This window comes from Castanea sativa, chromosome 6 (assembly GCF_040712315.1).
Source record: "Castanea sativa cultivar Marrone di Chiusa Pesio chromosome 6, ASM4071231v1".
NCBI lineage: Eukaryota > Viridiplantae > Streptophyta > Magnoliopsida > Fagales > Fagaceae > Castanea > Castanea sativa.
The window spans coordinates 48,339,969-48,363,921 of record NC_134018.1 but is presented as its reverse complement, the minus strand read 5'-3'; the positions used below and the strand labels follow the sequence as shown (position 1 = coordinate 48,363,921).

The 23,953-nt window shown below is 38.2% G+C and overlaps 1 protein-coding gene across 1 annotated transcript; it reads left to right on the top strand.

Moving 5' to 3' along the window:
* Positions 1-19,039: 19,039 nt before the first annotated feature.
* Positions 19,040-22,434, top strand: LOC142637887 (uncharacterized). The gene is made up of 3 exons (XM_075811851.1): positions 19,040-19,794; positions 21,785-21,874; positions 22,086-22,434. Exons 1-3 carry the CDS (start codon positions 19,138-19,140, stop codon positions 22,215-22,217), a joined length of 879 nt encoding a protein of 292 aa, XP_075667966.1. The 5' UTR covers positions 19,040-19,137; the 3' UTR covers positions 22,218-22,434.
* Positions 22,435-23,953: the final 1,519 nt, after the last annotated feature.

The window sequence follows — 23,953 nt, the reverse complement described above, 5'->3', positions numbered from 1 at the left end:
AAATCATTATGAAGGGTTACTGAGAATTGCTTTATTTTTTACTGGAGCAAATAGGGTTTTCTAAGGATTTCTTGTGTGATTATATCAGCTTCTGCATTAAGTCATATTACTGCAGATCATTATATTATTCAGAAGTAGACTTTAGTATAGAAATGCAATTGAATGCATCATTAATTTTGAATGAAATGATCATCTGTTTTGATTTGGCAACTAAGAATTATGACATATTGCATGTGTTAATTTCATTGTAATTCCTGGAATTTCAGATCGGTTTTTGTTATGGTATGGTAACATTATCTAAATTTGTGAATTTAAATAGTTTTTGGCTGCATGCCTAATAAAACTTCTAGATCCGGAGATTCAACAGCTCGTATATGGACAATAGTGGATGGTAGCTCGAGATCTACTTCTAATGGTCCTTTGAACATGTTGGTGCCGAAACATGTTAAGGGTAGAACAAATGAGGAGAGTAAAGATGTCACCACACTTGATTGGAATGTGAGTTTTATCTCACTATTCTGACTTAAGTTAATAATAGCTGCTAATTATGCTCTGGCTGAACCCACACTATCATTTAGTTATACGTACGATCAAATATATTCTCAAAGTTTGCATGTCATTAGCATGTGCTTTTTTAAAGCTTAGCTTTCAACTTGTTGGCTTTTATTATTCTGTACAATATGGTGCTTTATTTTTAGGTTTGATACTTGGTTTGGATTGGAATTATCTCCTGAGAGCCTTGCTTCTGAAGCTTAGAATGAAATAGTCCAATGCTAGAAGAGTGCCTAACTGCCAAGAATTTAGCATGGTCCATGTTGATTTCATGTATATGGAAATGATTTTAATTATAAAAACTTAATATAGTCATTTCATTATCTGATACATATTATTCATTATGTACTTTTCATTGGAAGTGTTTTGGCTCAACAACAATAATAGAACCAATGTTATTGTCTCACCATTCTAGATTGTATTATCTGTTTGAAATCATGCTACGGCAGTAATTTCAAAGAATCAGTGCTAACTGTATCAATCAGGCAAGAAAGGACACCCAAAAAGATAATAGAGGTGGCACCTTTCTTACATACAGCATGAGTTAGTAACATCTTAGGTATTTGGTAATCCACATCAATGTGGAGAGGGAATAGTTCCCTCCTTTGTGTGAATGATAAGAATGTGCATTTGTACATAGCAGTACTTTTGCATTACTAATATATATATATATATATTAATGTACCTCTTGAAAAGCAAGAAATGCACTTTCGAGATGCTGTTTTGATGGTACCAAAGGCTCTTGCTGATGTTGTCACCATTTTGTATGAAAAATTTGTGATACTTTTGCCTGTCCTTATACAGGGTGATGGAACACTACTTGCAGGTTCGTATGAGGGGCAAGCAAGAATTTGGAGTACAAATGGTAAGCCTTATTAAGTTCAAAACAGAGTGGGTAAGTGTGTGTACTTGTGTGCTAATGAACTATTCATGTCTATAGTTTAAATTGGTACAGTAATTTATATGCATCATTTATTTGCTTTTTCAAATATGTTACATTTTGAAAATCACATGTCAATATGGACTTCATTGTATGACAATTTTTCAATCAAACACCTCAGCCATTTAACAAGTGCATGATTAATTGGTTTGTCTATTTCCTTGCAGTTCTTAATGCAAGGGAAAGTTGGTGGCTATGCATTAGTCTCTAAGAAGTACTAGGAGAAGACAGAATCTTTATGTGAGACCCTTTAAATATTAGTACATCAGATTGTTTTGCATTGAAATAGAATAATATTAAGATTAAAATTTTGATCATGCATGGTTCTTGTACTGATTCATTCCTCTTCTTCTTCTTCTTCTTCTTCTTCTTCCTTTTTTTTTTCCTCCTTTATCTAATTAAAATACTAAGTTCCTTTATGTTAATATGAAAATGTCTACATAAACTTCAAGAATGAAGAATTTAGTAACTTGGAAAGCTAATTGAATTTTGAATTGATTGTGTTTTGGTATAATATAGATTTTTTTAATATGTGGTTCTTTAAAGTCTATGTGCATAGTTGAGGGTTTTTTTTTAATTTTTTTTTAAATAGAGAAACCTTATTTTGAGGGTTGGGAGACCCTCAAAAAAAGGTTATTGTTCTTTTATCCCTCCTACAATTTTCAAAGGTTGTCAATCCTTGATAAAGATAAAACATTTGTTTCGAGGGTTATGTAGGCTGTTGAAATTTTAGTTTCATGGGTCACGAAGGCCGTAGAAATTTCTATTTCAAGGGAATTTGTTTCAAAGGTCATCAAGGGTCAGTTAAACCCTCAAAATAATATTTTTTGAGGGCTTTTAATACTTTTTTCAAGGGTTTTGACCCTAAAAAAAACTCAACTTTGTTGTAGTGTTTTGAAGTGGAATAGCATAGCTCATAGTCCGACAAATGGTAACAGAGCCAAGGTCATGAGTTCGAGTCACAGGTGTGTCATTGTGAGGGAGGGATTGTTGGGGGGGACCACAATTTGACTCTCTACAACTACTCTAAAAACAGGCCGGTGTGGTGTGATGTCGCAAGTCATAAAATATTTAAGTATGTCTACCTCATCACCAATTGGTTTTAAGGTGGAATAGCATAGCTCACAGTCCGACAAGCTTATAATAAAACAAAATTAAAATCCTAATATACAATGGGAGCCATTCGTAAGCTTTTGCACCCGATCTTTTGTTCCTCGTACTTTTTTTAAAAAAATTTAGAGTCCGATTAATGGGTACTTTTAGAACATTTAATAATGAACTTGTAAGGACAAAATTTGCATCTAAGCCCAAAATAGGAAGGGGATATGCCCAAAAAGCCCAATACAATAAATTTGTAGAGAGTGGGTTAGAAATTAGGTTCTAATGAGTTTAGATAACAATAACAATGGGCCAAGATTACAATATAATGAAGATGGAATAGTTTGTATCAAATTATCACTTAGATCTTTTTGAAGTGACAAAAGGATACTCTGATAGATAGATATTGTATTGTGGTTAAATATCTCTTTTGAAGGCAAGTTGTGGTTTTATAATTGATATAGCCGTGAGTGGTGGTGAAGTCAGTGGAGTGGGCATTGGGTCCTAGGGTATGAGAGGGGTGTGTAACCTTAATTAATTGGTTATATCACGGTACCATTATTGATTATATCATGATACCATCTTCTTAGCATGCTTTATCACTATTTTCTACTTCTCTTTTCCTTTTTCGCTTTTCGAAGCTGGCTCTGTGAAAGACTAAAAGTTACAGAAGCTTCTGTTCCTCCTACTTTTTTGTGTTTTTTGTTTTAATCAAAGGCAATAGCTTATAATAAAACAAAATTAAAATCCTAATATACAATGAGAGCTGATGATGCCAAAAATCGTCAGTAAGCTACACGATCTCTACGTGCTCTTCTTGGACAAGACCTGTGCAACAAAAAAGAAGAAGACCCTACAGAGAGTACTAGTGTGGCACCGGCCAAATACCCTCCAAAGGTTAAATTAGAGAATTTTCACAACTCTATAGTGCTAGAACTGGGGTAAATTATGCGTACCTTGATTTCTTAGGATTTTAGGTTTTTATAGTAGTGTATAATCAACTTTTGTTTCTTGGTGAAAAAGATGTTTCCTTGTAGGGAAGATCCTCATAAATACACGTATTTCACGAGATCCTTTTCATACAGAGATTTTGTTGATTAGGGTTAATCGTAGGGCACAAGACATTTCCATTTGAAGTTTCTTGAAAACCACTTAGGCCATGTGGATGCCACGTGGCATTGCCACCCGTCCACTTTGTATCCATCTACTTGGAATCCATCCATCAAGGGGAGTCCATCCACCTTGGACATGATTCGTCATCTTCTTCTTATGTTTTGATCATCCATTATCCTAAAACCGTTGCCCATGGCAAGTTTTATTGAATGAGTCTGTCTACCTGAATTTTATCCTCTTTAGTTGCCCCCTCATTCTATGGGTTTGTTGCCTTTTTTTTTTCGGACGGACCTGTGGAGTGATGGTCTAACTCAACCCTTGGGAAATGCGTTCTAATTGATTGACTAGCCTAGAGCCATTAATGCAGTAGGAGCACATGACATGTTTTTGGTGGTTAATCACTTGGACCGAAGCATCCCTTCATCTGCCATGTCATTCCCTCTATATATATATATATATATATATATGTTGCGTCTCCCTTTCATTTTTACTTTCCGCAACAAATTTCTAGTTCCAGAGCGCTACTGTCTACTTGCTTTTTCAGTTACATCTTCTCTGTTGCTTGGTGCGACCGTCTACCCCACCTTTCCCGTTCCTTTCTTTGCGTCATTCAACTGTAAGTATTCTTCTCCTTACGCTGAACGTTTTTGCTATTCACTTTAAATATTCCATGCCCGTTGCCTATGTAGACCTGTAGAGTCTTAGGGGTTTATCCATCACATGTAGGTGATAGATGTCTAGTGAGGCGTCAAGTGATCAATTGTGTGTCTGCGAAGGAGCGGGCTACGATAAGGTGTATTTGTTAGGTCAAGATTAGGGATGGCAATTTAAATCCGACCCGCAGATACCCGGCCCGGCCCAACCCTAATAGGCCGGATTTTACCCGGTCCGATAAAGAATAGGGTCAGGCATGGGTTTTTAAAATTTAAAAAAAAAAACCCGAAGCGGGTCCAGGTTTTATAAAAAAATCTGAAACCCGGCCCGAAACCCGGCCGGGATAAATACCCGGTTATGTTAAATTACCAAAACCCCCCCCTTATATATATATATATCATTGAGAATCTAAGATTTGTAACCCTGAGTCACTACCCAGCCTAGTCGCCCCTCTCATTTCCATCAGTCCTCAGCAATCAGTAGCCCCTCACGCCCTCAATTTCACGCCTCAGTGCCTTCAGCCCCTCATGCCTCAGTGCCCTCAGCCCCTCACGCCTCAACCCCTCACTCTCCTCTCCCCCTCTCACTCACTCTCCTCCCATGTCTCGTCGTCAGCCTCTCTAATGCTCTCTGCCTCTCTCATGTGTCACGTCGTCACACTGTCAGCCACTCACAACTCTGACTCACGTCTCACTCACTCACTCTGACTCACTCTATTTGCCGAAGAAGATGAAGATGAAATTCTAGGATTCTCATCGCAAAGATTATCGGTCTTACTCTCTCATGCTCTCATGTTCTTCTTCCATTTTTTCTTTATTTGATTAGTGGGTTTAGGGATTTAGATTCTCTTTGTTTAACCTATGGGTTTGGGGATTTAGATTTTGTTGTCAAGATTTGATGTTCCTTGCTTGTACTTGTTTTAGATTTTGATTTCAAATGTATTTGGTTTATGTGAATAGTTTGATTTCAAATGTATTTTTTTTCTATGAAAAGAAATTGGAATGGGTATGGTGGATTTGATTTGAGATTTATTTGGATTTGTAAGTTGTGCTGCACTGTTGCTATGATTTTTTTTCTCAAGAAAAAAATTTCTTTAAAAAACTATTGGGCCACTTCAGGGCCCTGAAGTGGCCTGGCTAGGCCCCGGGAAAAAAAATCCATTTAATAATTGGGCTGGGTCCGGGTCGTGGGTCCTAGCCCGTAGGTCGAGTACAGGTTTGGAAAAACCCGGTCCGAACCCAACCCATTGCCATTCTTAGTCAAGATGACCCCGACACCTCTTATGATGAAAGGCTTCCGTCTGCCAATTCTCCTTCCGCGGACGAGGATAAGGACGTGGATGTGGTCGGATCAGAGGGTGATTCAGGTGGGGATTCAAACAGTGAAGACATATACTTCGTTGATCCTCCCATCCAATTCGTCATAGGTCCTAATGGCCTTAGGGAGTTTATCCTTCTCCCGTTATGGACGGTAAATGACTTCAACTCTAGCATCAAGGTAAAATACTTCGAGACCCTTAGGGAAAGATACCAGATTCTCGTCAGCATCCTTATCTGTCTGCCTTTCAAATCCAAGAAGCGTTACTACCAGGGTTTCAAGGACGTTGGGGTGTACGAGCAGATGTTTAAGGCAGGACTTAGATTCCCTCTAAGTGCTCTTCACCGCCGTCTTCTTCAATACCTGGGGCTGGCCGTCATCCAGATCTCTCTGAATGCATAGAGAGTCTTCCTTGGCGTGGAAGTTTTGTATGGAGTCTTGTCTAATAGGGAGCGTAGGATGACGGTGGAGGAGTTCTTCCACTGCTATTGTCCATCAGAATTCAACCAATTTAAGGGTATGTACAGTTGCCTACCAAGGAAGCCTGTACTTAGGCTAGTGTGTGACACCCTTGATTCAAACAGAAACTGGAAGAGTCAATACTTCTTCTTTCAGGGTGACGACTAGATGTGTCACCCTGACGATCAGGAGTAAACGCCTGTAGATAAAACTTGGGGTACAATGCCTCCGTCTGGTAGGTGTTCGTCTGGTATAAATTTTGTTTTTATTTTTTATTTATCGTTGTTGGCCTAACCGTCCCCTTTTTGCAGCTCGAGACCGTCCAGAGGTGACCTTGGAGCAATGGAGTTTTCTAGAAAAAATCTTTAAGAATAAATTGGCAAAGAGGACGTGGGCGAAACTTGTTACCTTGGACACAATCCATTAGTATCGGTTACTTTTTCCTTTATTTACCGTGATTTACCTAACTCTTTCTTTCGGTCCAATTTGGTGTAGAAATGGAAGAAGGCAAGATGAGGGTTTTTATCAAACAACAAGCTGTTGCGTGGAAGAAGCAAGAGGGAAGCCTGCCTCCCAGAGGAACGGGTCCAGTCAACCCATCCATGAAGAGGAAACCGTCGGACAAGACCAACCGTCTTCCTAAGAAACCCAAGGTTACAACGAGGTCAGCCGTCGAGGTGAATCCTGATGCAAAAAAGTTTCCTTCTTTGCCTGGTCCAGGGAAGGGGAAGGGTCTCATGACGGGTCAAGTTCTTGTCACTGAAAAACACCCCATCCTCCTACGTAAGGACTCTCGGTATGCACTTGAGCAACTTTCATCCATCATCAAAGATGATGACTATAAGGACTTAAGCAACCATGCAACCGAGGCTATGGGGAAGACGGGACTTTTTAGGATTGCACAGGTATGTACATCCATCCCTTTCTTCTTTTTGTCAAATTGTCTCCTTACTTTTCTAACCCTTCTTTATGATTTTTGAAGGGGATGCTTATAATGAAAGACCTAATAGACCGTTGCCTATCTCAAGAGGCAGTGGTGGATCGAGTAAAGGCAAAGGTGAAGGCGACAGAGGCGAAGCTGGTGAAGCTAAAGGCCTGGAAGGTCGTCCAGGAAAACAAGTTCGATCTGAAGAAAAAACTCTTGGAGGAGGAGGAGGCGTAGACAGAGACACTAAAAAAAGTGCTTAAGGACAAGGAAGTTGAAATATCTAAGTCCAAGAAGTAGCTCCATTGAGCTAAGTAAGATTCGATAAAGGAATACCATGACTCCGACGCTCTTTTAATTGGCTAGGTAGTTTCATTGCTGACGGCTTTGATGGCTGCCTCCATCAGGTCAAGGTCTCCTTCCCGAATCTGGACGTGTCCCATATAACTATCGATGTCGTGGCCTAAACTCCAGCCCAGCCCATCTACTCCAAAAGCACCAACAAGTTATTCGCTGATGACACCATCGTCGACCCTCAAGGTGATGGGGAGACTATTCCTCACAAAGATCAAGCCAAATCTATCGAGGATGAAGCTCGTCCACTCGAGGGGAACTAGACGGCTAAAGGGAAGGACAGAGAGAACCCTGTGGATTAGCAGTAGATTTTTTTACTTTGATTTAATTATTATGTTCCTCTTTTTGAATGTAAAGATCTTTTGGGTGAACAATGTTTTTGTTATTTTAACCGTTGCCTATTGTTATCTAGGCCTTGCATGTAGACATTTTACCTTTATGGGCCTTTATAATATTTTGATATCCGTCACTTGTATTTGGATTATATATTTGACAATATATGTTTGCAAATTCACCTGTTCACTTATGTAAATAATTTCAAATCATCCCTTTGGATGAACTCGTCCTTTTAGGGATTTAATTGACTTAAGTCAACCCTTAGGATGGACCCGTCTACTTGTGGGCTTAAATCATCTCTTTGGATGAACTCGTCCACTTTGGACTTGATAAATTTAAATCATCCTTTGAAACGAACTCGTCCACTTGTGGACCTAATAAATGTAAATCATCATTTGGGATGAATCCGTCCACTTGTGGGCTTGATAAGCTTAAATCATCCCTTAGGATGAACCTGTCCACTTTGGACTTAATAAATGTAAATCATCCTTTGGGAGTGGACTTCATAGATTCGGATCATCCCTTGGGATGAACCCGTCCACTTGTGGACTTAATAATTACTTATGTAGACATACGCATGACAAATCTAAAAAATTCCTCTTATTGTGATAAATACGCATGTAGAAATTGTTCTTAAATAATAAAAAATTTCCCCTCAAGCTTAAAAAGTACTGCAGGTAGTAAAAACTAAAAGAAAATAGACCGAAAATGAGGAGTGTTGTTGTTCGTGCCGTCATCTACCGGTAATATTTCTTCAAGTGCTCTGTGTTCCATGGGTGATGCAGCTTTTGTCCATCTAGCGTCTCCAAGTGGTAGGTGCCCATCATTTGCCATAACTCAATCCTGTAGGGTCCTTCCCAATTAGTTCCTAGCTTTCCCTGAGCGGGATCTCTTATGGCGCCCGTCACCTTCCTCAAGACGAGGTCTCCAACTTGGAAGTCCCTGTGTTTGACTTTGGAATTGTAATGCTTGGCCATGAGGTCCTAGTACCGCACTAACCTTTGCTCAGCTGTCGCCTTGACTTTGTCCACCAAATCAAGTTGAAGGCGCATAGCTTCATCATTCCTACTCTCATCATGGTTTTCAACCTTGTAGCTTATGAGTCCAACCTCGTCCAGGATGACTGCCTCGCTTCGGTATGCTAGTCAAAACGAAGTCTCTCCTATAGGCGTCCTTGTGGCTGTCCTGTAAGCCCATAAAATGCTTGGCAATTCTTCTGACCATACTCCCTTTGCCCCTTCGAGTCAAGTCTTAATGATTTTGAGCAAGGATCGGTTCGTGACCTCGACTTGTCCATTGGCTTGAGGGTGGGCGGTTGATGAATAGTGATTCTTGATTCCTAATTATGAGCAAAAATCCCTGAACGAATCGTTGTCGAATTGCTTCCCGTTGTCTAAGACCAGTACTCAAGGTATATCATACCTGTTCCTTCATACAAAGCTTCACACATTTTTCTCTATGATAGTGGCCAGGGCTTTGGCTACTATCCACTTGGTGAAATGGTCTATACCAACTATTAGGAATTTCAACTGTCTAACTGCTGTTGGGAATAGACCCATAATATCCAACCCCCATTGAGCGAAAGGCCATAGGGCCATCATTGGGGTAAGCTGCTTTATTGGTTTTCTGATGAGGTTACCAAACCTCTAACACTTGTCGCAAGCTTTGACATATGCATGGGTATCCTTCTGCATGGTAGGCCAATAGTATCTCGCCCGAATCAGTTTATGCACTAAAGACCATGATCCTAAATGGTTCCCACAGATTCCTTCGTGGATTTCTCTCATGACATAGTCAGACTCCTCAAAGTTAAGACACCTCAGGTTCGGACGGGAGAAACCCCTTTTGTATAAAACGCCTTTCATTAGCACGAACCATGCTACCTGATCCTTTAGCTTCCTAAAGACCTCCTTATCGTCCGATAGCATGCCGTCTTTTAAGTAGGAGGTCATTGGTGTAGCCTAGTTGCTTTCGGAACCTATCTCCTGCACACTGACGCTATCTATTAATGATGAATTTTGAACAAAGGACAATACTTGACTAGGGATGAGAATATGTTCTGCTGATGCAGCCTTGGCAAGACAGTCAGCTTACTCATTCTCCTCCCTTGGGATTTGAACAAACTTTGCTTGGATGTCGTTCACTCGTTTCTTCACTTGCCCCAAATACTTCTTCATCCATTCACCCTTGCATTTGTAGTCGCCATTTACTTGACTTGTGACTACCTGAGAGCCGCAATACATAACCATGTTTGCGCCTCCTGCTGCTTTGGCTAGATCCAACCCTACTATCAAGGCTTCGTACTCCACCTCGTTCTTGGTCGTAGGGAAATCAAGTCAGATCATGCATTCGATCTCATCCCCTTCTGAGGAACAAAGTACTATCCTAGCTCCGCCAACCAATCTGTTGGATGACCCATCCTTATGGATTCTTTATTGAGGGTGTGCACCTGTCCCCTGGTCTTCTATGTTGGTGAATTCCACGATGAAGTCAGCGACGACTTGCCCTTTCATGGCCGTACGTGGGCGATACTGAACATCGAATTCACTCAACTCAATTGCCCACAGCGCCATTCGTCCAACGGCTTAAGGGCTACTTATCGCTCTCCGTAAAGGCTTGTTTGTCAAGACAACCACAGTGTAGGCTTGGAAGTATAGCTTGAGCTTACGAGCTGCAGTCACTAACGCAAACGTGAGCTTCCCCATCGGGGGGTACCTCTCTTCTGCGCCTCAGAGCGCTCGACTAATGTAGTATCCAGGCTTCTGTACCCTATCTTCTTCTCTGACTAAGGCTGTACTGACAACAATTAAGGAGACGGCCAGATATAGGAACAATTCTTCCCTTAGTTTGGAGGGACTCAGCAATGGTGGGGAGGACAGGTATGCTTTCAGGTCTTCGAATACTTACTGACATTCAACCGTCCATTCAAATGACTTCTTCAATGTGTGGAAGAATGACAAGCATTTGTTCATTGCTCTTGAAATGAACCTGTTCAATACGGCTACCTTGCCGTTGAGGCTTCGTACTTCCTTGATGTTTGTTGGCGGCGTCATCTCCATTATTGCTCGTATTTTATCTGGGTTGACCTCAATACCTCTCGGGGATACCATAAACCCCAAGAATTTTCTGGCCGTCACCCCAAATGCACATTTGTTCGGATTCAGCTTCATGTTGTAAGAATGAAAGGTATCAAAGGTTTCCTTGAGGTCGTCCAAATGGTTGTCTTCTTGTTGACTTTTTACCAACATGTCATCTACGTAGACATGAACGTTCCTCCCAATCTGATGTGCAAACATATTGTTCATCAACCTTTGATACGTGGCACCCGTGTTCTTAAGTCCGAATGGCATTATGTTGTAGCAGAAGAGACCATCGTTGGTGACGAATGAAGTATTCTCCTGATCAGCTTCCTGCAGCTTGATTTGGTTGTAACGAGAAAATGTGTCCATAAAGCTCAACAACTGGTGTCTTGCTGTCAAATCCACCAAGATGTCAATCCACGGAAGTGGGTAGCTGTCCTTGGGGCATGCCCTATTTAAGTTCGTGAAGTCTACGCACATCCTCCACTTCCTGTTGGCCTTTTTGACCATCACCACGTTCGCTAGCCAATCAGGGTACTATACTTCTTGTTTGAATTCTGCTTCCTGTAATTTGCGAACCTCTTCTGCTATGGCCTTGTCTTGCGCTTGCATGAACACTTGTTTCTTCTAACGAATGGAAGGAAAATAGGGTGATACATTTAACTTATGGACTATGATCGAAGGATCAATTCTGAGCATGTCTTTATGGCTCCAGGAAAAAATGTCCTGGTTCTGCTTTAGAAATGCTGTGAGTGCTTGATAGACTAGTAGGCTAGCGAGAGTGCCAATCCTGGTCGTTTGCTCAAGCCTAGAGTCATCAAAGAGTACCTTTTCCAACCCCTCCACGGGCTCTACCACCGTCCGCTGTTCTTCTATGCACATGATTTTTAAATGATCGTCCATCTCCAACATGGTAATGTAGCACTCACGCACTGCTACTTGATCTCCTTGTACCTCTCCCACTCCGGACTTGATGGGGAATTTGATCATCATGTGGTAAGTTGAAGTTACGGCCTTACATGAATTAAGGGTAGGACGGCCCATGATGGTGTTGTATGCGGACGAACAGTCAACAACTAGGAATGTGACATCGTTGGTGATCTGTTGAGGGTAATCACTAACTATTACGGGTAAAGTAACCGCACCGAAGGGGTATACTTTTATTCCTCTGAACCTAACGAGTAGCGCATTAGTTGGAACTGTCCGTTCTCTCTCAATCCTCATCTACTGGAACGCTGGGTAGTAGAGTATATCATTGGAGCTCCCATTGTCCACAAGGACCCAATGAGTGTTGTAATCCCCAACCTGTATGCTAACTACAAGTGCATCAATGTGTGGGTGGTGGAGATGTCAAGCATCCTCCTTTGTGAACCCAATTACCAAGTTGTCAATAAGTGCCATCTTTAGGACTAAACCTGTCACTGGACATTCTAAACCATCTTAAGGTAGGTCTTGCGTGCCTTCCTGGTTGAACTGGAGGTTGTGGTGCCCCCGACAATCATCCTTATGTCTCCTAGGGGTGGCCTGGGACGCTCATTTTCCCTCTGGGAGGCTTGCTCTTGTGGTTAGTTTGTTCTTTCCTTGCTAACGAATCTTTACAATTTTGCTTATTTGATAAGGGCTTTTATTTTTTGCTTCAAGTCGTAGCAGTCAGATGTATCGTGATCGTAATCATGGTGAAAGTAGCAGTACTTGTCTCTAGACCTCTTGTTGGGGTCTCCTTTCAGGTTACTAGGAAATGTCAAGGCTCCTTCGTCCTTGCTCTACATCAGGACTTAGTTGAGTAGGGCATTTAGTGAAGTGAAGCTCGCGAACCTCCCAGTGGGGGGTTTTGAGTGCCTATCCTCTTGTTTGTCTCCAGTCCTTGTTGTCTTCTGTCCGTTGTCCTACCGTGCTTCTTCTTATCTTTCCTTCTTCTTGGGCTTCTCTTCTCGGGCAAGCAACGCATCTTCCGTATTCATGTACTTAGTAACCCTGTAAAGTACACCCGACATGGTGAATGCAGCCATTAATGAATGCAACCACAAGTATCTTATCATCGGCTTCATTAATCGAGATGGCCTCCTTATTAAAACGAGTAATGTAAGACCTCAGTGTCTCATCCTTCTGCTTCTTGATATTCATCAGGCATGCAGTGGACTTTTTATACCTGTGCCCCCCAATAAAGTGTGAAGCAAAATGGGTGCTCAACTCCTTAAAGGTATTGATGGAGTTTGGCGTCAACATGCTAAATTGTACCCTTGTGAGGCCTTTCAGCTCAGTGGGAAAGGCCTGGCACATGATCTCATCCACGACACCTTGCAGGTGCATAAGGGTTTTGAATGACTCCAGGTGGTCCAAAGGATCCCTTAACTCGTCGTAGGTTTCTACTTGTCGCATACAGAACTTCGGTGAAAGGGGGAATGAAGTGACAGGTGCAGTGAAGGGCGAGTTCGTCTGATGGACCCATTCATTGAGGTCATTTGATACCCATCCTCTTAGGGCGTTCATCATGAAGTTCATCCTTTCCTTCATCATATGTATCTCTACGACCATGTATGGCAGAGCCCTATCCATGGTAGATGGATGGCTTGCATCCTGTCGCTTTGGTTTGCTTGGGGCGTTGCTGCCTTTCGGCCCTTCTTGATTCCTTCGCTCAGTGCTAGTACCTTCTTGGTCCTCCTCTTGAGTATTAAGCCCTGCGTTCTTTTGGCGTAACTGTTCCTCTAGGTCATAGTTTTGCTTGGTGAGGCGTTTTACAGCCGCGACAAGGGTCTGAACCTGTCTTTCGAGCGCAATGGTATGTGGTTCATCTCCTTGATTATTGTTGGTGGTCACCATCGAGCGAGTAAGTACCATGCAACTCTTTCTCTGGAAAGCGGGAGTATGGCTTATTGATTTCTCACAAACGGTGCCAACTAATGATGCCAAAAATTGTCAGTAAGCTACACGGTCCCTACGTGCTCTTCTTGGACAAAACCTGCACAACAAAAAAGAAGAAGACCCTACAGAGAGTACCAGTATGGTACCGGTCAAATACCCTCCGAAGGTTAAGTTAGAGAACTTTCACAACTCTAGAGTACCAAAGCTGGGGTTTTGGGTTTTTATAGTAGTGTAGAACCAACTTTTGTTTCTTGGTGAAGAAGATGTTTTCTTGTAGGGAAGATCCTCATAAATACACGTATTTCACAAGATCCTTTCCATATAGAGATTTTGTTGATTAGGGTTAATCGTAGGGCACAAGACATTTCCATTAGAAGTTTCTTGAAGATCACTTAAGCCATGAGGATGCCACATGGCTTTGCCACCCGTCCACTTTGTATTTGTCTACTTGGAATCCGTCCATCAGGGGGAGTCTGTCCACCTTGGACATGATTCGTCGTCTTCTTCTTATGTTTCGATCATCCATTATCCCAGTACCGTCGCCCATAGTAGGTTTTATTGAACAAGTCCGTCTACCTTAATTTTATCCTCTTCAGGAGCCATTTAGAAGCTTTTGCACCCGATCTTCTATTCCTTGTACTTTTTTGTTTTTTATTTTTTTATTTTAGGGTCCGATTAATGAATGCTTTTAGAACATTTAATAATGAACTATTTTAGAAAATTTTAGATGTCATTGTTATGAAAATTATAAATAAATAAAAACTATTAAAAAATTAATTAGTTTTTTTTAATTTTCCATAAAATATTTCTAAAAGTATTTCCTAAACGAATACTTTTAAGCTATCCATTAACAAAGTCCTTTATTTATTATGTAGTTTAATCCCATCAATCACATTTATTGACGCATCTATATATTTGTACTCTTAATGTAATAAAATTTGTAGTATAATTAGTATTTTATAGTATTGTGTGATAATAAAATAAAAAAAGGTTGTACATTGTTTTTCTTATCTCTAAAGTTGTCTCCAAAATATTTGACCAATAAAAGCTCAACTCAATTGAAAATCATAAATATTTTGGGTAGAAAAATAAAAGTTTTGAGGCTTTAATTTTTTTTTTAACCAATATCCTATATAGTGAATCATCAACATAATCCACCTAATTTTCCATATGACTATCTTCTCAAAAAAAAAAAAAAATCTCATATGACAACACATCAAACAATCTCTATCCTTTTCTTAACACCAAATTTTTAAATTACAACTTTTCTTAACAATAATAATGCATCGCCTTGTCCCAAATAAGGTAAACATCTTGGAAAAATATTTGTTGGTCTTGAATCTGTCTTAGTCCTGAAATATAAAAATTTCTCGTTTAATTTAACAAAAAATTTCTATCCACTGCGTTCTTCATTTCCTTCATAGTATTGCTTGCTTAGATGTGGTTTCTTTTACATGGTGTTTAAAAATTTGGTAGAGATCGACCTCTTAATCACAAAATTCTCTCTCCTTCAATCTTTAATTATCTTTTATGTTTTGTTTTTCTTTTGTTGGAAATGGGAAATTATTGTAGCTTTCGAAGATTCACGTTGGTTAATTTTTCAAAATATTTTTATATGTTTGATGATTTGTATATGTACCAAGCTTTAGGAATAGGCGCTAGTAGATTTGATAAATATGTTGGAAGCTAGATGAAAATTTTCGTTATTGGGGTCAAAACTCAAAGGAGTTCAAGAACCTAGGTGTACAAAATGACTACTATTTGGCCACATCTTGTCAAGTCTAGGTGCCATTTCAATTCTTCGCATTTGTATTTGATTCCAATATTACTCTTATTGTTAAAATTTGGATGGAATTTGCTTATTGACATAGAAATTAGCTCACACATTAATTTACCTAAGATGGAAAATTTAATTTGATGGCATGGTACCATGTTACCTAAGTTTGTGCCCCCATCAACCCTCAAGGACTAACCCAACCCCGAAGCATTAGCTGATTTTGAATTGAAGAAAAGTAAGGAGAAAGGGGTGACAAACGACAAAGTGTGCACTTGATTTGGAGTTGAGGGACCTCAAATCGCGTAATTTAGGTTTATGTGATTGTTTGAAATTGATTTGGAAATTTCGATGAGTTAGGGAATTCTCATAGGTGAATAGGTCTTATATATTATGGGTATGGTGGCTGAACTTTTGAAGGGGATCACTGCAATTTGGGGATTTGAGAGGGGTGATTTGTGTATGCTTTGGATTGTTTTAGTGGGTTGGTTTTGGAGGTTTTAGAGATTGGGTAAAGCTTGATTGTTCATGGAGATGAATGTGTAGGAAGGCAGCAACTAGCGGTGTCCATGTCTTATTCCCTTTTATTTTTACTTGGATGTGGAAACATGTAATATTTATTAAGTAAAATGTATCGGCTAGTTTGGTAATGAAATTGGTTTCGGATTTGCAGCTCCGGAACGGGCTTTGCCCTCCAAACGCCGGCCTTGGCTCATTCAGTTGGCGGTAGTGTCGGGACGGTGTTAGTCGGTGCCAGTCGGTTGGGTCGGCTCTGGTAACGTTTTGCTCAACCCTATTATTCATAGACCTCAACAAGTTTTGGCAGAAAAAGAAAAAAACAGAGCATGACTAGTACTAATACAATAAAAAAAATCCAAATATTCATAACCCCATAAAAGAGAATTAAAAAGTACAACAGATCCATACAACATATACTTTGAAAAATGGGAAAAATGGTACAAAAGTAGTTTGCAAGCCTCACACCAGTGGAAAATTCAATTCAAGCTATGTAATTAAAACAAACCAGCGAAAACAGAGCATGGATCATAGTATATAGGAGGCTCAGACAATATCACAAGATACTGTCATGGTTGCTACTGTAATGTTGTTAGTAACGCCATCGGTGCTAGCAACGTTGCCTTCAGGAAGTGTTTGGATAGCATTTCCAGTGTTGGTTGTAAGCTTGCGAAATGCGAGAATGAGTGTGATGATAAGGACGAGCACGCTAGGTATTTCTGCAGCAAGCTTAACGATTGAAAGCAACGAGGTTTGTTCCCTACATGAACAAGAGGAAATTAATTCTATGAATTACTTTACTTGAACCAACAAAAACAAAATTACAAAATAAATTGCTAATAAAAGAATATGTAGCTATTGTCACCTGTTTGGAGGAGGAGCCAGAGAAAGTAGAAAGAGTTTTGCCCTTGCCATGTTTGCTTAAAAAAAGGGTTGAAGAGAGCAAATATCACTACAAGAAAAAATGTTTATTGCAATGAGAAAAACCATTGCAATAGCATTAGAGTCATTGCAATAGTTGATAGAAGATGTTGCAATAAAATTTGAGGTAATAGGTTTACGCAACAAAAATTTTTGTTGCAATAAATTTCAAATATTTTAATAATAACTTTAATGCAATGTTATATATACTGTTGCAATAAATAATTTAATATTTCAAATATTTTGTAAGTATAGGCTATTACTTCATGAAACTTATTATAATAGATTGTAAATAATTGTACAAAATAAGTCGGATTGAATTACTGCAATGATATCTTCATTGTAAAAGATAATTAATTCATTTTGTCGCTGAGATTGACTATGAAATAATTGATACCAAATTATTGCAATGATATATTCATTGTAGTTACGTGTTTGTCATTACAATAGATTGTAAAAGAATTAATATCAAATTATTGCAATGGTAACTTTGTTGCAATAAGCTATTAATTCGAAATTTTTTTCGCAATAGATTGCAAAAACAATTTGTATCAATTTATTGCAACAATTTTTTCATTTTAAGTTATTGCAACAATTTTTCCTAATATATTAAAGCTTCTATTGCAACCATTTTAACTTGTAGGAATTTTAAATGTTACATGTCATATATCTAAATAAAAATGAGAGGAAATTAGAAGATTCAATAGGAGAAGGTCTCATCGTAATAGATATAACCTTTTTCATATAAACTATTGCTTTATTTTCCTTTTGACAAAGAGAAAAAAGAAAATTCCTCACTAGAATTGAATAGAGATTAAATGGTACGTATGGTGATGATTACTCTTTCTTTACAAAAGTGAAAGAAATGAGGTTTCAGAATATGAAATCTTCTCGTACATAATTGCTTTAGCAAACGAACCCTAGGAGAAGTTTTAAAGGGGAAAGAAAAAAAAAAGGAAAGGAAAAGAAAAGAGATAATTACAATTAGAACATTTCATAAGTCCTCAATTTGTGGCCATGTGTTGAGAGAGAGAGAGTTAAGTTTAAATTGAAACAAGGGGGAGGGTTGATATTTCATACCAATGAAAGCATGCATTGTGTTAATAAAAAATAAAAAATAAATAAATATAAAAAAACGTACTTCATTTTGTTTGTTGGGTCAATTTCGATGTGTCAAAATCCCTAAACCCACCAATTGACTCAAACCCGTAAAAACCTGAAAACTTTACCCGATTCTGCTCGAATAATTAGGCCAAAATCCTTGATGACATTTCGGTTTGGGTCGAGTCATCTAGGTGAGTTTTTTGGACAACCCTAGCAGTAACGTGTGGTATAGTTTGTTAAGATGGCTTAGGCTTGAAGTGGTTTTGTGGAGTAGGTCTAACTTAGACCGTCTAAGTATGACCATGTTGTGGGGATGATAATATTGTAGGTGCAGTTGTTCCCCTTCAATAGTGGTGTTGCCATATCTATTATGTGTTTTTTTTTAATGACTAAAATAGGTTTTTGGTCCCAATATATACATTTAAGCTAGATTTTCGTCTTGTGACAATTTTTTTATTACTTTAATCCTTTTTATTTTGATTTTATTTCAATATTTCTTTACAATAAAATTTGGATATAGTTTACTGATGTGGTAAATGGAAACTATCGGAATCCATTTTTGATGACATGAACAATTATATCACCAAATATAACTTGATAATGTGGCAAATATGGCACCACATCCTCAAGTATTGCTTCACAATTTGGGAAAGGATCCCCCATAATAGAATCCTTCAATTACCTTTCATTTTTAACTAGATGTTTGACATGCAATTTATTTGATTTTTAAATATCACATGACTTAAATCTAAATTAAAATGTGAAAAAATTGAAAGATTTAATAGAAGAGAATCTTATCTTATTGCAATAAATATCAGCTTTCTCATATGAACTATTGCTTTCTTTCGTTTTGACAAAGAGAAAAAGAAAATTTCCCAAGGGTTACAAATTAAAGGGTACATGCTTATGAAATTCTTCTTGTACATAATTGCTTTAGCAAACGAACCTAAGTTTTAAAGGTAAAAGAAGAAAAGGAAAAGCTAAGAGATAATTACAGTTACAACTTTTCACAAGTCCTCAATTCGTGACCGACAATGAACTGTGATTTCACCCAATAGGAGCCAGTGAGAATTTCTTAAGTTGATCCGCCAAGCAACATGTACATATATAAGCTGTCCATTGAATCACGGTGATGCCATATCGTTTGTCCGATAATCTTCGAACAAAGTCCATGGGAGAAACCAATGTGAGTTTGAGACTTCTGATAGACACAGAAAGCCAAAGAGTGCTTTTTGCTGAAGCAGACAAGAACTTCATCGACTTCCTCTTTCACATTTTGTCCCTGCCCGTCGGAACTTTCATTACGATTCTCACAAAACAAGGAATGGTGGGGTGCTTGGGGAACATTTACGAGAGCATTGAAAATATAAATATTACTTACCTTCAACCAAACTTGAACAAAGAGACTCTCCTGAAGTCCAAAGTACACATCTCTGGTGGTGGTACTGGAGTCACTCTCCTATTGCCAAAGGTTACACCTTCCATATCATTTTCCACGTTCTGGTATAGGTGCTCTAGATACTGCAGCTGTTACTCATATGTGAGTAATGACTCCAGCGCAAAGTGTCCTAATTGCCAGGGCTCTATGAATGACAAAGTAAACTTCGTAGACCCACCACGCGCAACGAGTGAGGAAGGGTACGTGAAAGGAGTGGTTACATACATGGTGATGGATGATCTAGTGGTGAAACCCATGTCCACCATCTCTTGTGTCACTCTGCTTAACAGGTTTAAAGTCAAGGATGTAGGGGTTCTTGAGGAGAAAGTGATCGATTTGGGCATCGATGAGGTACGTCAGTCGAGCATTCTTTGGTTTCCGTGCATGAGTCCATTAATTACTTTCTGTGTTTATTTTTTCTTTTTACTTTCCTCTCTTTCGTTATGGTGAAATTTATTGCAAAATGACATTAAACTGAGGTATTAATTAGTTGAAGCTATTATGGAGTCGTAATTCCTAAATCATCTTAACATGTTGTGTCAATTCTCATTTCATCTTACCTTGGTATAGTATGTTGCTACAACTATGGAGTCGATTTTTTTTTGGGGGGGGGGGGGGGGGGGGGGGGGGGGGAACTGGAGTCAATCTTAATTAGAAGAATTTATTTAAAATGCCACAAAGTAAATCTCTATGCAACCCATTTTTCAACAAATAAGTCAGAAATGGAGAGGCCCTCATCTCGTCATCGAAGGGATAAGACTTACCTGGGCAATGGAAATTAAAGATGTATGAATTGCACTTATATGTGAAGTGCTGCAAATTAAACATGAATAAACACCTTTTTGGCTGTATAAACATCATATGGCATAAAAAGAGTTACTTTACAATGTAGAGCCGCTTGTATAACAAAAAAAGTACCATATTTTAACTAATCAAGTCAAAAATTCACAAACATCAAATCATGTAAAATAATGTAAAAATATATAATTACAATAGTAACTATATAAATTTATACTAACACTATTTATTTTACATTTAGTTTTTTATTCTTTTTTACATTCTCTGAAGATAAAAGAAAAGAGTGGATGTTTGTTGTTGGACATTCATGAAGAAAGATAAACAATTAAAAATTAAGAAAATTTGATATTTTAATGAAATGTAGTATAAAAGTAAAATAAATAATCTAATATATTAAAAATATATAAGAATTTTTTTATGAGCTGATCGGAATGCTAAGAGTTATCTAAGATGGTCCAGCTATTCCTTTCGAAATATTGTGCTCTAACTCCAATTGGCTTCTCATTTGCTTGAAGTTATTGCTACTCATAACTCTCGTTAATTTGTGGCCAAAACTGAAGGGATTTTCCATTGAGAAAGTCTAGTCCATGCATGCGGCAAATGATTATTTTACCGTTCCAGTTGTCCAAGGTTCGAGAATAACGAGTGCCAATGAAGAGGGTAGCTAAATGTGGCACCTCCCAGAGTGAATTCTATATAAAAAGGATACAGCCAATCCAAAGAAGCCACTGAACTCTATTATAGACAATCCATTGAAAGTTCCATAACCCTTCACATATACCAAACATGGGCCCTGGCTAACACTAAGGTAAGCCTGAAATTATTTGTAGACAATAAGAGTCACCGAGTGATTTACGCTGAAGCTGGCAAGGAATTCATCGACTTCCTCTTCACCATTCTTGCCCTGCCTGTCAATCTTGTGTTCCATTTCTCAATCAGGAAATGGTGGGCAGCTTGGAAATCATTTACGAGAGCTTGAAGAATTTTAGTCCTACTTATCTTCAACCATACGTGAACCAATCCTCTCTCATGTACCCCAAAGTATATATCCCTGGTAATGCTGGAGGCCCTCTCCAATTGCCAAACGTTCAATCATATATCAACATCCATGATATTCTATAGGTGTTGTAATGAATAATGATCACGCATTCGTCTCTGATTTTTAGATCCATTCGTCATTCCAAACCGAAGCGCATCGTGTCCTTTGTGCTGAAAATCTATGGATCGTCCTGTTATTTTTGTTCTTTCGTTTTGGTAAATTTTACAAAATAAGCAAGCTGAGGATACTATTTGTAGCTACACGAATCCATATTCCTAAACATGATAATATTAATTGTCTCTTTCGGTAGACTAGCAAGTAGCTAGTGTGTGATTCAGAAAGGAAAAAAAAAAAAAAAAACTTTGGTTTAATATCGAAAAATGAGATATTGTAACCAATTAACCATGTTTTTACCATTGACTCATTGAGTATTGTGGTCACTTCTATGTATAACATATAAATATATAAGAATCATTTTGATCTTTTTATCTTTGCTATTGCTAGGGAGTGAAGTTGCTGAAGGCTTCTCTGCAGTCAAAGACTGTTCTCACTGATGTTCTTCTTCCATTGTTGAAACCAGAAGGAAAACTAGAGGTAGAAACATCCTATTTATAAAGTTGCACATTTTTCAAACCGTAAATTTTTAAAAGATTTAATAATTAAAAAAATCACTATTGTCTCTGCTCTCAATCATTATTAAGCATTTAACATTGCCTTCCAACTTAGCTTCTTAATTAGTACTCTTAGATGTTTTTTTTTCTCTCTCCCTTATTGATTATATTTCCGGCAATTATAATGCCTAAAGAGTGAGAGACAGACAACCATGGGAGGCAGTGGTGCTGATGCTGTTGCTGGACCTGCTGGTGGTGGTGCCCCTGCAGCTGCTGCTGCTAATGAGAAGAATGAGGAAAACATGGAAGACACAGAGGAGTCTTAAAGAAGTAGGGGATTAATTCTACCACGGCCTAGCCGGCCGGAAAGTATTAGAAAAGGAACCATAAAAAGATACTGTATGGTTTTTTTTCCCTCCTTATGATAAATATAAATAAACAAACTAATCTTTCCATAATATAAGTCAGAGCTCTACAATATATTTACAACAATACAACTACAAATTATGTGTCTCCAAAATACAAGAATTTATTCTAAGGGTCCATTTGGATACAGCTGAAAACTGAAAGCTGAAAAATACTGTACCAAAATATATTTTTAAATGTGTAAAAGTTACTGTTCACGCCTAAAATCACTGTTTATAAACCTAAAATCACTGTTAATGGCCAATGAACAGTGACAAATGCGCATCTAGAAAAAAAAAAAAAAAAAGGCTAAAACGCAGACACACTGTGTTTCAACCCAATCCAAACGTTACCTAAAACTCCAAATGAATCAACACAAGACCACAAACCCTCCTTGAAACTCCAAAAGTAAATCTAGGATTGGTACACCCAAGGATTATAACTCCAATAGTTTCACCTCCTAAAGAACTAACTATGGCATTTTTAAAATTAGCAAGGCTAAGTCACCAACTATTTATAGTACTCCAATTGCCGACAATAAACTAAGCTTCATGCCCAATGTATAGCAATTGATCTCTAAAAGTGTTAAAGGGTGGGATGAGTTACAGCCCAATAAGTAGCATAATTAATGCAGGTGAGAGAAACGCAAGTTTCATGATAATGAATATTTTACAAAACATGCCATAATTGAGAATTTCCAACTATAATACTATTAAATGTATCAGTTTAGTCTATGACATTTTGGTATTGTGTCAAAAATAGTCCCGATAAAAGTCTTGACATGCTTAATGACCAAAATAAAAAATTATGTTTATGCTAAGAGCATTCACATCAGCTTGTATAAAAAATTCTATCTAAACATAAAAACAGTCTCAGGATACTTAAAGAAATGACAATAAACTATATGTAAAGTGAATAGTGTCAATGTAAATTAACACAATTATTGTAACAATTTTGCAAATATGCAAATTTTTATCTTGACTGACGTGGATAATTTTGGGAGTTAAATGCATAAAATTGATGCATTTTTCTATTTTTCATTTTTCGATCCAAATGCACTAACATGCCATATGGTCTAACTTGTAGAAACAGTGACTTCAAGTCAGGATAGTTCAGTGCATAATTGTGTGTGTTATAGCTTGTGTGCACTAGTTGTCAGATGAACTCGCAAGGCCATTGCCCAATTTTCATCCTCTTCCCACGCTGAGGCCCTTTAGACAAATCAAAGATTAATTTGGGAAGTGAATCCCTAGTCCTGACTGGAGAGGAGAATCAAATCTAGGTGTGTTAAACAAAATTATTGAACACATTAATACATTGAAAGAAAAAGAGAGAGATGAAGATTTTAGTAATTTCAAATTGAATCAGTGCGGTTGACTTACTTGTTTTTTTGTCCTCTCTCCCTGCTCTATGGAGTCTGGCTGGTTCTATCTTCTAAGATGCCATTCATTCGCTATTATCATTTATCAATATATCATATATAGCTCCAAAAGCACTGATATCAACGCAAACAAAAAACAAAACAAAACAAAACAAAAAAAGGGAAAAAATAATAATAATAAAAATTCAACAGATGATTTGCTCTCTCTCTCTCTCAAATGGAACCTAGAGAGAGAGATTTCCCCAAATCTTTTTGATCTCCGCTGTCTCCTCTCAG